The sequence below is a fragment of the Lonchura striata genome, chromosome 9, assembly GCF_046129695.1.
Source record: "Lonchura striata isolate bLonStr1 chromosome 9, bLonStr1.mat, whole genome shotgun sequence".
In the NCBI taxonomy this organism is placed as follows: Eukaryota; Metazoa; Chordata; class Aves; order Passeriformes; family Estrildidae; genus Lonchura; species Lonchura striata.
The window spans coordinates 23,503,466-23,518,538 of NC_134611.1; the positions used below are offsets into that span (position 1 = coordinate 23,503,466).

General features: G+C 35.2%; 1 protein-coding gene across 1 annotated transcript in view; it reads right to left on the bottom strand.

Annotated features, from left to right (window-relative positions):
• The window catches only part of COL11A1 (collagen type XI alpha 1 chain), a 130,106-nt gene that overhangs the window by 74,046 nt on the left and 40,987 nt on the right, over window positions 1-15,073 (bottom strand). The window contains exons 7-17 of the mRNA XM_031505522.2: window positions 13,048-13,164; window positions 12,631-12,777; window positions 12,343-12,438; window positions 9,933-10,178; window positions 7,257-7,319; window positions 6,657-6,698; window positions 6,238-6,300; window positions 4,801-4,875; window positions 3,408-3,491; window positions 3,189-3,245; window positions 723-776 (exon numbers count right to left, since the gene is read on the bottom strand). Coding sequence (XP_031361382.2) covers window positions 723-776; window positions 3,189-3,245; window positions 3,408-3,491; window positions 4,801-4,875; window positions 6,238-6,300; window positions 6,657-6,698; window positions 7,257-7,319; window positions 9,933-10,178; window positions 12,343-12,438; window positions 12,631-12,777; window positions 13,048-13,164 — 1,044 coding nt within the window. The remainder of the gene's footprint in view (window positions 1-722; window positions 777-3,188; window positions 3,246-3,407; window positions 3,492-4,800; window positions 4,876-6,237; window positions 6,301-6,656; window positions 6,699-7,256; window positions 7,320-9,932; window positions 10,179-12,342; window positions 12,439-12,630; window positions 12,778-13,047; window positions 13,165-15,073) is intronic.

Consider the following 15,073-nt stretch of genomic DNA (forward strand, 5'->3'; position numbering starts at 1 on the left):
GCTTCTTTTTTATTATTATTTTATATTTCTACTGCAAGTGTCCATGTACAGTTTTAAGACAGGCACTTAGTATTACATCAAATCCATGATACTACTTGAGATCTGGCAAAATCATTGTTTGGGATACTTATTTCATTATTTCTTTCACAATCTCCTTATTGATTTTAGATTTAAACTGAAACATTTCCATGTGTTGCAGTGCTCTTTGACATCACTGTGGAGAAGTTGATATAATAGTAGGCTGAGAAGCAAAACATGTACAGATTCATAAAGATTTATTCTTGCTATGTCACATATATAGAGAAAATATCCTGTTTAATTACTGACAAAATTCAACCTCCCTCACCTTATGAGATCTGATAAGTTCAGAGACCAAGGTCATCCAGTTGCAGACTAACATACCATTATTGAACAGAGAAAAAAGCCTGAAGTGACAATATTAAAACAGGTTTTCAACTGATGACACTCTACATGTGATAAATGCTCTTTGTTATACAAAGATTGTTACTTTCATATGTCAGAATGAACAATCAAACTACAATTGATTTTAACTACAATTTTAATATTGATCAAATTATTGAAATGATAAGATAATATCATGAAGGATATTTTTCTTCAATTGCATGCAGGAAGCATATAATTGATTGATTTCTTCTAATTGATATGAATAAATTTTCTTAAAGATAAAACATGCTCAGACATAACAGGGAATATCATTTTACCTGGGGGCCTGGTTCACCACTTTCACCTTTAGCACCTGCTGCTCCAGGTCCACCCTTGATGAAAAAAAAGAAAAAAACAACAACTATTGTTTAAGCATAGAAAAGCTTCTTTAAATTAATAAGTTACTTTCTATTTCCATACATGAATTACAGGGAGAAATAACAAATAATCCTCTATTCATCAGAAGGTGTGAATTCACCATTTGTATCTACAGATTTATCTGATTTATCATTGTCTAAACACTGGGCAGAAATATTTCTCTTACCAAAGAAAACGTACATAGATTTGAATGCAAAATGTAGCCCTCTGCTCTATATTACTATTTGAGAGCTATATATGAGCACAGTAAGAATACAAGTAATGCAACCAGCAGTGCATCCATTGTAGGGAATAAGACAGAGCTGAAAGCCACCTTTTAACCTTTATTTCTATGTTGTACAGAAAAAAAAAAACCTGTCTCAGAGTTCAATCCAAAGATCACTGTAGTCAGTGAAAAATACCCTGTCTAGTCTTGTAATGAACTTCTGTGATGTTTTAATCAAGTCCTTTGTGCCCCTGGCCCTGAAGAAGTGGCGAATCTATATAACTTCCATATAATATATAATAATGAATATTATTATGAAATGAAGATACAAATTTTAAGAGTAAATTTTAATCATAAACAGGCCAAGACCACATATTCATTCACACTATGCATGAAATCAGGGGCAGAACTAGTTAAAGTATGTGAGATGTCTCACAAAAACAGACAAAACAAACCAAAAAATCCTGGCATGCACACATAGAGCACACTGTCAGGAAAAGAAGATATGGGAGCTTGTTATTATGTGCAAAAGAATAGTTGCATTTTTGATCATTGAAACATGTTGTGACTCAAAGTATATATTTAATATGAAACAAATGTTGCAGACCTTTGAAAACTGATAATCCTTCTATGTTAATATTGGAAGAAAGAAGTAATCTAATGGCTTGGCTTAGTGCTGAGTCTCACATCCTAGAGTGGAAAGATCCCCACTGAACTCGCAGGTATTAGTTCAAGTCCTAAGCAAGAAAATCAGATCCCAAACTGGTACTGGCAATGGAGAAAAGATTGGTTTTGGTAGGCTGAGATTCTCTCTTGGGGTTTCTCTGATTTAAGCTCTGCTTTTATTATAATGGATTACATTTAGTATCTGTAGGCAGGCATTTTTTTTATGCTATGTTAACTGAGAATGTGAAGACCAGATTCAGCTGATGCTAGACTGGAGCTTTGACACTGCTATGTTTAAGATCTTTAGTAACTAATATGTTACTAATGTATCTTATTGGCTCCTGATCAATTTAACCAAATAAAATGCATATAAAGACTAAAAACTCCAAGTTTTTCGTTCTTGAAAGAAGCTGAGTAGAAAAACAGTATACAGACCCAGAAACTTGCTTTTGGAGCTGTAGGCAAAAAATGTTTCTAGATCAAAGAGTTGGATTTCTACAGCCTCCTGGTGGTTTAGAAGTAAAACAACTATTAATACTATTAATATTGTTGAACTTTACATACAGGAATTCATAAAGGCTTTTAAAACATAAAAGTATGACTATGAAGGCAGGTTATACCTCTGCTAAAGGTATCCAACTCACTGTCAGTATCATACCAGTCTTTGCAAAGTCCTCCTTGCTTACAGCAGTTCCCGAGTTTTGTCTGTACAGACTGAATATTATACTGCAGGTCTCTTGAACTAAATACATTGATGGAAATAGTGTATGAGTTTGTTATATGTACCAAATGTATTTGACTCTTCTTAAGTATTGCATACCTAGTTGTGATGAATTAGGAGTCTGTGAGCCAGATCCTCTGCTTGGTAGCTACTATTTACTTTAGAAAAATTACTGTAGAAAAGAATAACTCTTGTATAGATCTGCTTAAAAATACAAATGTACACACTCTGTACAAATACTAAGATATTTTAACATACACAGGGCCATTTCGAGATCATTTGGTGTTAGCAATTGAATCAAAGTCAGGAATGAAATAAAAATGACTAATTCTTTTAGAAACCTGTGGCTCTTAATTGTTTATAGCGAAGGTTTTTACAAACTTTTCAGATTTAGCTTAAATATTGAGTAAAGGTGATTCTGCAAACTCTTGCTTTAGTATCTCTTTCTGTAGAGTTTCATATTTACTACAACAAATTGTATTAATAGAATTACAGAGATGATTGAATGTAGAGGGATATTTATGTAAAACTATTCACCAGTTTTGTAAGTCCAGCAATGTGCTCTGTCTGAACACCACAAAACCTACAATAAAAACTCATTTAGTTGCATTGCAGACCTTGAATAAGTATACAAACTATTGCTTTAATTATATCATATTAATTTCAAATAAGTAAAAAACAAGTACAAATACAGAGGGGTAGGCAGGGCCAGAATGAGATCCATGGGCTACATAACCATGTTCTTAAGCCTGTGCCCCTGTTTTGTCTACTTACCACAGGACCTGGTCTTCCAGTGAGTCCCATAGGACCAGGTGGACCTCTCATAGCAATCTGAGAAGACAAACAAACAGAACATCAGGTGTCAAGAAAAAGCTGCCAGCCAGCATACATATTCTATACTTACAGAGTTTTAGAATGTGTTAGGAAATACCCCCATCTTTGACTTCACATCCTGTAGGATACAAAACAAATTGGGTTTTGACTCCTGCTCACCCTAGCTTGCTGAAGAATAGCTTGTGCTTGAGCTTCCTGAGCTGAGATTGTTGGGCCCTTCTCACCATCTCCACCAAAGCGGAACTGCAAGTACCAAAACAAGAAAAGGATTTAGAATTCATCAAATCTAAATTATACTTGTTACTTGCTGCAATGGTGCAAACAGCTTCAAAGTCACAAGGTCATATTCTTTAGTTTATTCTGCTAACTTCAGAAGATGGCTGCATGGAGGCCACTGCATCCAACATGATTATGAAGTCATTGGTGATAGTGACTGAAGTCTAAATGCAATCTCTTATGAACAAATATTTTCCTGATTTAATAGGATTTTGGTTTTCATTTGTTTGCTTGCTTGTTTATTTAATAGAGGCCAAAATAGACTTTTACTTGCCTGCAAAAATGTCAATAAAAATATGCACCAAAATGAAGTAATTCTCTATACAATAGTAGCTACTCACATTAAAAATGGAATTTAATTTAAGGCAGATGCAAATGTGAAAATTGTTTGGTATCTAACAAAATAAAATAAAATAAAAACAACAGTTTTGTGTAATTTCTGACAATTTCCAAATAAACTATAGAATAAAAATTAAAGTGCTCATTCCTTTGCTCCTGCACTGCTATTGCTAATGAAACTGCTGGCACAAGGCTTGCAATGTTGCAGAAATGCTAGGCCGCAAGAAGCACAGCTTTCCAAAGGCATACACTGGGTATCAGGGCCATGAATCCTGCACTGCCACAACAGTTTGTCCAGTTTGCCTACACCCAGAGTTGACACAGATCTTTTTCACCCATAGACACATTTAGGAATAGTTAATTCCAAGTGATTTTCGTACCCCAGTGCTGCAAGATACTTTAACAGCTTTGGGCTTGTTCCTCCACCTGCTAAAACAGATGGTGTTTTGCTTTAACTCCAGTGGGAGTAGAGTTGGCTATGTGCATATATTTCTATTCAAAGGATGCACTGACTCTTCAAAGAGGACACTGAAGTCTGATTTGAAGCATGGAATACTTAAAAATCTACATGTCAATGAGACTTGAAAGCACACAAGCCTGTTGGGAGTACAGGCTCTCTGTACAACAGCAGACTCGTTGTTTTGGACATATAGTAGCAAAACACAGTTACTGTTAAAAATATAAGGCGGTTTTCAGTGTCTGTAATTCACTCGTGTATGTCCCAGTCTGTCAGCCATACAGGACCTAAAGCATAAGGGTTTTTTGAGGAAAAAAAAGGCACCATATATATGAATTTCAAATGCTTATGCCATAAAAGAAATTCTGTATCGTTCTCTCATTCCATAGACAAAATTAGATGAAAAAATAAAATACCTATACATTTCTTGAAAGACACTTCCAGTTTTAGTAGGCTGCTTACCCTGTAGCCACAACTTACCGGCAACATTAACATGGTACCTGGGGGACCTGCTAAACCATCAGCACCAGGAAGACCAGGGCGACCAGGTGGACCCTAAAAGAAAAAAGACATGAGACAAAAATGGTGAGAAAAGGAAGACAGTAATGTAAGAGAAACCTTTTGAGTCACTTACATAAATTTATACTAATAGAATGGCTTGGAGAAGATCTTAAAGATCTAGTTTCTACTTCCCTGCCATGGGCAGGGACAACTTTTACTAGACTGGGTAGCTCAAAGCCCAATTCAGCCTTGTCTTGAACACTTCCAGGGATGGTGCAGCCATCTTGGCAACCTGCTACAGAGCCGCACTGCTGTCAGTATAAGGAATTTCTTCTCAATATCTAATCTAAATCTGGTTTCTTTCCATTTAAAAACCTCCCCCTTTGTCTTATCACTATGGACCCTTGTAAAAAGTCTCTCTGCCCCTCTCTTGCAGCCTTCTCCCACAGCTCAGCCTGTCTTCATAGAAGAGGCACAGAGGAGTGGCAGAGGGGCAGAACCACCTCACTTGACTTGCTGCTCACGCTTCTTTCATGCAGCCAGGATACGGTTGGCTGCAAGTGTATGTTACTGGGTCATGTCAAGTCTCTTGCCCACCAACACCCCCAAGTCCTTCTCTGCAGGGCTGCTCTCAGTCCATTCTCCTCCCAGCCTAATTGCTGCAATTATATATTTGTGTCGTGTCTGGTCTGTGACAGGCACATGACGTGCTTAGTCAAGAATTTCCTCATGATGAATTCAGTAAGCAGCCAGTTAAAAACTAAGTACTGTTGGTAGTTATTCCTTTACTAGGTGTTAAAATTTCCATTTTACAAGTTCAGATTCTGGAATATTTAATTAATCTACAGACAGAAATATGAAAGAAGTGTGAATGCTGACTTATTAGGAAGGTAAAGCATTGCTGGGATTTTAATATTATCTCATTATACAGTGAAGTGATAGCATCTTAACATCTTTCATATATGAATACAGCATGAACATGCTGGATTGACCAGTAAACTATCTCTCCTAAAACACAGGAAAGCATTTTAGTACCATATTTTCCTCAAATAAATATGTTTAGGCTGTTTTAAAATTGTGTTAGTAGTGGCAGTAGGAAAAGGCTTACAAAATTTTTTAAAATTCATTCAGATTTGTATGAAATGTTTGTATCTATTACTTTAGTATATTTCTAAACAAATCAAACCAGAAAAATACTAACAAACCAGAATTTAAACATCTTCTTGTATTTCTACCACTAAGAAAATGTTTGTCCAGATTCTCACTTAATTTGCTTAGCTGAATGAATCAGCCTCAGTTCCACTGAAGTTTCTAACATATGTGGATCTATATCAAATCAGGGTTTAACTCACCCTTGTGTAGCAATTAGTACAAGATATCCTATGAATGCATGGGATAATATGTTTGTTGACTTACCCTTTCACCAGGGTCACCTGGAGGACCAACAGGACCTTGTAAACCTGGGGGACCTGTAAAACCCTATAGAAAATGAATAACATAATTATGCTGAATGCTTGAAGACTTTCAAACTATTTTTCTCTCAAAAGTTATGATGAACACATATTTGGATAAAATAATTTATAAAGCAGCATATTGTTTTTTATTACAAAGATTTATAGTCAACATTCAAAACTTAGATTTTTCACATGCCATCAGCTTATAGCTTGCTGTCACTGAAAATGCTACAGATGACCCTTTTCTATTCCCTTCTAAAAGTCCTAAATATGATACATATTTGGGAACTATAATAAGATCAATATTGTGTTAACTTGTGAATAGAAAAGCACAGTGCATAAATCAAGTGCAATAAAGGAAACTGTGATTCAAATACTTACTGCAGGTCCTCTTGGCCCCGGTGGTCCTTCAATGAGCATACCCTAGGGTTGGGTGGAACACAATATTACATTAATTATTTTGTAGAAAAACATAAAAAATCTTTTTAGCTGATCTACTAAAGTTAACATTTCTTAGTGTTTTGATAATCTTTTCCAGGAATCTTCTCTCTACAGTTCCTAGCATGAGAATCTGAACCGTTGCATGGCATTAAAAGTGAGGAAGGCTTCCTTGCCCTTGCTGAAACCTGTAGTGATGGTGTTACCTGTGCCTAAGCTGAAAGTTTTCTTGGTGGAACTGTCCAGGATGTAGTTACTAGATGGCCTGAAGATCAGATCAGTGACCTGTTTTCCTCTGTAGAAGATTCTCTTTTTTTTTTTAAGGAACGTGTAGTTAGTCCTTCAAGTAACCAAAGGAGTAGCCGGAACAGGCCACTGTCAGTAATTACTTTATATCATCCACATTACAGGGACTGTTTCAGAGATCATGGACAGTGTAGATGCTGTCATCCTATCATGAACAACAACATTTCATAATAATGCATTAACAGTGAATATTTGTTATACAGTGCTACTGAAAAACTCCCTGACATCTGTACTTACAGGTTCAATCACAGCTGGCTCTCCCTTCTGGCCTTTTTCTCCATAAGCCCCATGTCCTGTCACCTGGCCAGTAAACAACCCCAGAAACAAAAGTAAGTAGAAGGTCTAAGGACCTGGTACAATAAAGAATTGCAGCAACCTGTAACTGAAAGCTAAAGCTGGAATTGGTCTGTACTATAAAAAGTACATCACAGGTACAAACCATATAAATCAAAAATATGTAATGCATGAGAAATGGAAAATGCAAAAACTGTGTGTATGCTTTCTCCATTATTGGATATTGTCAGTTTGTACTTTTGGAATGAGATGTGCATCCCATGAGTGTTTATCCCATGTTTTACATTAGAACTTTGAAAATACAATCTAAAAAATAGAAATAGAATAAAATAGAATCTTCTGTGTGCAAGTCGCAGACTTGTTTCTTATCTTATTTTGATTGGAAATATTCTTGGCAATTGACAATGATTTTTCATGGCTTTATGAACTAAGCAGCCTAAAGTAAGATGGAAAGAAAGATCTCTTGGTCCAGTATGGACCGTACCTTTCAAGCTCCTCATTTCATTAATGAGACATCCACAACATGTAAACCAACCTAAGAAAGATCTGGCATAAACGAGAAAGGAGATAAGAGGCACTGTGGACACTAAGAATATTTCACAGATAATCAATGATGCCTCATCACTACCTGAATTAGCATCAACTGCAAAATTGTTTGAGGACCAGCTCTGTGGGAAGTTTTGGATTCAGGATTAGGGTAACAGAAGTATCTAAAACAATATGTCAATAACACATCCTATTGGAAGAAACAGACTCAAGTTTCAAACAAAGAAAAAGAAACAGATTTTTTTTAAAATCATGAGATAATGTATTTTTCTTCAGAAGTATCTCTTTTGATCATTAACATATCTACTAGAAATTAAGTTCTGACCAGCCTGAAATTTAAAATGTGCTTTTTAAAAAATTTCAATAGAGTGATTCAACATTTACTCTACAAAATAGCTGAGGATTAGTAAGAATAGTAAGGATAATGTTACAGTATGTCAATACAAAATATTTTGGAATGGAAAAACAGAGATTCACAGACTGTGCATTTTGCACTGACTTATAAAGGCACAGATCTCACTAGTAATGATGTTCATAAACTCATTGGTAGTTCATAAAAATCAAGTAGCAAGAGGTATAGGCAATCATGTTTTATTAAATTGACATAAATTACTTGTAAAAAATGACATCAGGGTCTCCATCTTCTCCATCTTTGGAAATATTTCCACTTTTTGAAAGTTCGCATATACTGAGTACTTTACATCTTGCTTTTTTTTATCATAGGCAGAACTTCAGTTATTCTAAATACATCCATATGCCAAAGGAAAATGACATATGTCTGACTCAGCAGATGACAACTGTAATAAAGCTTGCACAGACCAGAACCTGTATTCTAATTCAGGATTCCTGACTCCTTCAGCTTTGTATCAAGGCATTTTAAGTTGAAATTTACACCAGGGGATAGAGACTACACCGTCATTTGCTTAATGCAGGCACAAATGGTGCCTTATGGGCTCTTTGCTTCACAGATAATCTGACCTTTTCTGTGTCATTCTGCCACAGTGTCCCCATCTGGGCTAGAAGGAAAAGAGTACACTTGTATCACATTGCACAGATAAGGATCATTAAAAAATACAATGACCCCAACAGGGTATAGAAAAGAGCAGTAAATGAAATACAGAAGGATGGGTTTCAAGGTTGGCAGAGAAATCAACCTCACAGCATTTGCTGTTATTTCTTGGATCCTTTGTAAACTGAAGTTTTGACATTGTGAGGAGAAAATAAAGATAAGACTGAGAAAATAGTGCAAACAAAATTATCTTTGTCTACTATATTCAGGGTCTTCCCAATTAAAAAATCCAAATGGGAAATTCTTTTCCTTCCAGTCTCAGCCATATTCATTTTCTTTGCAGCATCCACAGCTGGTAAACTGATAAACAAGGATATTGGCACAACTAAAGGAAAGTTAAAGCCCTGCTGTTTAGCCTATGATTAAGTCAGAGAGAAAGAGAGCTATAAAACTCAGAGCATGATTCACAGGATCCAGCATGTCACCCTATCCATCTTTATATATACTGACCTGTTAAATCACTTCTGCAAGACCATAAACCTGTCACCATTGACTAAACTTATTTTCATGAAAGGGTTCAGGCCTTAACCTTCCCACTCATGAATTTTCTTCTTGGAAAGCCGCAAAAGCCATAGGATTCTAGACACACATATTTCAATTTCTTAAGGAAAAAATATAAAAATATTAATTACAGCACTTGTACCTGCATTAGAACTTATGTTATTTCCAGCTTTAGCTCTAGTTTAGAAAGGTTTTTAAAACTGTTCATTTAGAAATTTATTTTTTTAATTTCCTTTCCTCTTTCCTTTTCCTCCCATCTTCCACCCTCCCTTACTCCCTTCAGCAAATGAGACAAAACTCTTATGTGATAAAAATAAAAAGTTCAAGTTTACTAAAACAAGAGGATGGCCTTGATCCAAAGGCTATTGGAAATGAGAATATATCTAATATGTACAAGGAGAATATATCTAATGTGGATCAGGGTCTGTGCAGTTCTGAGACTGTACAATTATAAAAGAATTGCTAAATAAGATTAATCTGCATGATGCCTCCAGTCAACTTACGCTTGTTTCTGTGATATCGGTCTCTGCAGGAACACCTGGACCAAACTCCTCATTAGTGGAATCAGTTGGTTTCTCTTCATATTCTTTATATTCATAAAAATCATATTCTCCTAAATCTCCATCTACCAGCAGATCAGATTCACTGAGGTCTACTCCTCTGCTTCCATATTCAGTTGCCTCAGTTTTTTTATCATAATCCTCTCCAGTTATGTATTCTTCAGCAAAAACTTCTTCAACAGGATTTTGCTATTCATATCAGTAGCAAAGATTTGGGAATAGGAGGAATATGTGGGTTATTGTTAGTAAAGCAATGTAAGCATACGCTGATCCACCATGATGACTTGTCAAAAGAAGAAAGAACAGTAGAACTACAGCATATTGTCTTTTAATTAGAGTCTGAAGGAATGGAAGCTCAGCCTTTCAGAGTAATTAAAAGATCTTTGTATAAGTAGTACAAAGAAGTAATGTTTTCATATGCTTTGGGTTTTTATTTCCAAAACCACTGAATTCAATATATCCAGTATTATGTGTACTGCTTGCGTAATGTTACTTCAGTGCCAAATATAGCTGAATTTCGCTGCTTGGTTTCACTCTTACAAGCATTCTTGAATGAACATATGCAATGAGCAGTGAATAAGTTCAGATCTTTTTATAATAGCAATGTGGAGGAGGTGCAAGCATCACTTTAGTTAAGTCCAGCATTTCAATTATTTTCTGTCTATAAATACCAATGCTGAGCTAAACTTTTTTTCTCTTGTTAATGATTTTGAAGTTTATTTATCAGTAAAAGACATTACTTGTTTTGTGCCATGGTAATTTACCTATTTTTTGTCTAATTTCTACCTGTATGATTCAGATTAATTTTAAGATTTTTGAAATCTAAGCTTTCATCTTAAAGTATGTAAGCTGTCAAACCAAGCAAACAACTTAAAAGTACTAAAGCAGTTTAAAAGAATGCTATATTTGAGATGTACAAAACCATTTGTGAAGTAAAGGAGGATTGCATTATTCTATTACAGAGGTCTTTCAATAATTTTGCATACAGGAAAATTTTGAAAGAAATTGAAGTTCAGATCTTGCTAATATAAAATGATCAGACAATATGAAGTAGTGTGATCTTGAAAATATTCAGAAGCTAATCAACATCTAGTGCAATTAAAAAATCTTGATCTAATATCATTGAAATATATTGCAATTAAAGTAGAAGGCCAGATTCTGATTTAACACTTGCCTAATTCCACTAGTTACAGGAGTATGACTACTACATTATAGCTGGAATAAACACAGATGAGAACCAATTCTAAGGCAAATTTTACCTTTATGAAGAAGTGCTTTCACCAAGGAGAGCATTTAGCACTTTGAATCTACCTCATTACGGCTCTACAATTGTACAATTGGCTTAGAATTGCCCAGGAAACAGAACGATTTAGATACATTTGTTGATCAATTTGTGAGAAACAAACATGAGACTGAACACAAGAATGCTTAACAGCAAAATGAGTAAAGCATACATTAACTCACTTTCACCTTCCAAGATACATAAGAGGAAAAGCATAGGAAAAATGGGCACTCTTTTTCTTTTCAAATATTCAGGGGAAAGAGGTGAGGGGGCGTTTTGTACATCTTTTAAGCAACAATCTAAATTTTAAAAGGAAAAGGAAAAGAAAAATGAGAACAATATTTCTTAAAATCTGCCATCATTTTTCTAATACTAGCATTAATTAATATGCAAACATATTAATCAACACTGGCTTAGCTGCAGTCATTTTAACAAAATAATGTTTTGACATGTTATTGTGGCTTTCTAAGAATAGCCAAAATAATAATAGTCAAAATAATAATTTTATCTTTTTTGACAGTTCAAATTATAATGTTTCTTTTGAATAGAGCAAGTAAAGATCAAATGATTTGATTTTGTTAGCTGAAGAACTATGAAAAAGAAATTATGGCTTCTGATTGAACTTCCATATGCTGCTATGGTGGCAGCCATTCTTTGTCTTGTGTTAAGTTCTTTTATGCTGTACCTTAAAAATTACAGGAAAAATTAGAGACTACCCTTCCTATTATATCAGGAGGGCTATGTCTAATATCTAACCTAGTTTGTGCTAGACATAGCTCCATTCACATTCACACTGGAAGAAGAAACACCACATTCCTACACCATATATTACTGAACTATTTACAGAATTATGAACTCTGCAGACTGAAGATTCGGCAGATCTCTACAGAATTAATGGGAGTTCTGCCCAAGAAAATAGTTTCTGATATTGGCTAAGAAAATATAAAATCACATAAAGTGCTGGTAGAGTTTGTATCATTTACATAGAAATCCATCCTTTTAAAATGCACTTGTACTTTCTAAAGGAATGACACCTGCTGGGACAAGTATTTTACTGAGAGTCCTTATTACCTCATTTGCTTCAGTAGCTCTGGAGGGAGCTTCTGTCTGGGGCCCATAGTCATTTTCAGCTATTCTATAATCTTGAAATCCATCAATAACGTTGGCCTAGTATGAAAAGACAAATACATTATTAAAAAAAAACTTGTATGAAAAATTCAAGAGGTATTGTTGTTATTCAGGTTATGGTATTAGCCAGATGTATTCATCTAGTGGGGTTAGGTAATTATTTTTCTTATTATCAAAGATCTTCCAGTCTTGGTCTGGGAAAGATCTTGATTATTTCTTGGGTACCATTACCCCTAGTTTGCCTTTTGTTGCTGCTTGATAACTTTTCTTCTTCTTGGATGCATATTTTTCAAATTTTTTTGTTGTGGCCTTTTGAAGTTTGTCCTTTGAGCTAGTGGCCACAGTCCTCTTCTTCTTTTTGACCATGGCTTTCTTCTTCTGCAAATTTTATGAAAGATGGAATGGGAAAACATAAATATAATGAGAAGGAAAATGAGAAAGGGTGAATGAAAGAAGGGTAACCAAATGCAAGATGAATGCTGTCAGCCGTGAGACCTTCCATCTCTAACTGAAAGCAAGGGTTACAGCTATGAAGTAAAGAAATGAGTGAGAGGAAAGCATTTAGCTCATATACAAAGACACAAATTGACAAACCATGTGGTAGGGGACAGCTGGACACCACACAACAAACAGATCAGATTCTGTTACCTCTGTTTGTGCTACTGTCTCTTCGAACAGTGGGAGTCCCTCTGTTACAGAATCAGTTTCTTTATAATCTGCATCCCCATACTCATAGTCATATTCGATAAAATCTTCTGGTGTGTACTACATTGCAAATGGAAAAATATCAGGCATTCCCATGTTAGAGGTAGCAAACTAGATTAGCAATACTGGAAAGTATCTCCACCTTTACTTAGGAATAAAGGTTAACAAAATTAAGGCACTATTAACAATTGAATATAATTATTCATTTGGGGGGAAAAACCTCACAACTTCTCATTTCTTTCAAAGCACTCTACAGAAATAGTAAAAAAGTAAATAAAAATGCCAGGAAAAAACCTCTTATTAATTGGACTGCAAAGAAGAATCAAATATAATTTTGACTACTGGGAGCACCAACAGATCTTTGTGAAACATCATATATTTAAATAATACCTCTTTTACTTATATTTTTTTCAGGTGACCAGAAGAGCAGAGGTGCCAATATCTGACATGAATAATTTCAGGTACAGGAGAGCTCACAGCTCACAAAAAAACATGGCTATCTTCCTCTTGTTTGATGTCGAGATTGAAAACCAGGACAGTTCCATGGTATAAATTCCCTGAGCAAAGCCTCACCACTGTAATTTCATTTCAGATTCACCTTCTGTAAATTGCTCCATGACTCTGTTTCTATAATTTTTATCAAATGAAGATTTGATACACAAACTTTAACAAGAGAAAGTAGCTTTAGAATTGGCTTGTGTAGTGTGGTGAGCATGATCTAGGGAGCCAGGAACTCCTGAGCTGTACTCTTGGCCATGCCAAGAAGATCCTGATCTCCACATTATTTGCACCAAGTACAACTCATCAGAACTGAGAAGAAAGGGCAGCTTTAAATTATCTTCCCACTCCTACCACACTTGCAGCTACAAGAGCTGATTGGTCTGGCAAATTAAAGCAGACTCCTGGTTACTCTTTATGTGCCCAGGGAGATAAAAGAAGGAAGAACTGTGGCCAGAGGGACAAGTGTTTGCTTTCCCTTTAAGAAGAAATATTCAAATGTGAATATTTCATATTCACGTGAACTTGTCCCTTCTGAAATCCCTCTCTCCTCTCAATGATTCAGCATCATTGTCTTTAAAATGAAGAAAATATCTGCTTGTTTCATTATGTTGATGAGAAAGAGAATTAGTACATTACACTTTCAAACCAATCTAAGGATTCATAGAAGTCATCATTATCAGAAAGAAATGGACATTTCAGAAGAAATTACAAATTGAAATAGATCTCCATATTCCAAACTATATTCTACCATGTGACCAAAACATTGGTTTAACTGTTCCTGAATCACTTTAAAATCCTTTTACATGGGTTTTTATTACTCCACTCCTGTGACTGCTCAGTCTTACTATGATCAACAGCTTTGCTTAAAAAGAAGACAGATAGTTTTCAGAAGGCAGATGCTTTTTGCTCAATTGTCCTTTGATTTTATTTCTACCCTTGCACATATAAACTGATCAGTCATGATATTTGATAAACATTATAAAAGGACGTAACATATTCATTCAAAACTATATTCCACATTAATAAGAGCACTTCAAAGTACATTTAAATAATAACATGTCATTTTAGGTGGAGAATATCCTCTTTGTGAAGTATATGGGCTCTATGTATCTGCCTCATATAATGTAAGCAATGATTTGATTTCATCAGTGGTATCTTTTATATAACCGAAGAGTTAACAGTATCTACACTTTTCAAAACCTGCAGCATTTTAGACTTAATCATGGCAAAGTAATATGGAATTTTTCTCTCCGTCTTCAGCAAATTAAGATTCAGTCCTAACCCAGTGAAGTCAATGAAACATGTTTGACCTATAACTAGTAGAGTGGAAGGGCCTCATGTGCAACAATGATACATTTATACGTGTGTCAAGGTATAAAAGCACATTTTCTGGCTTGTGCAGCTCTGGAAATGCAACTCAATACAGCCTGTCTCTAAGAAGTGTGCCACTGGCACCCAAAGAAGAAAT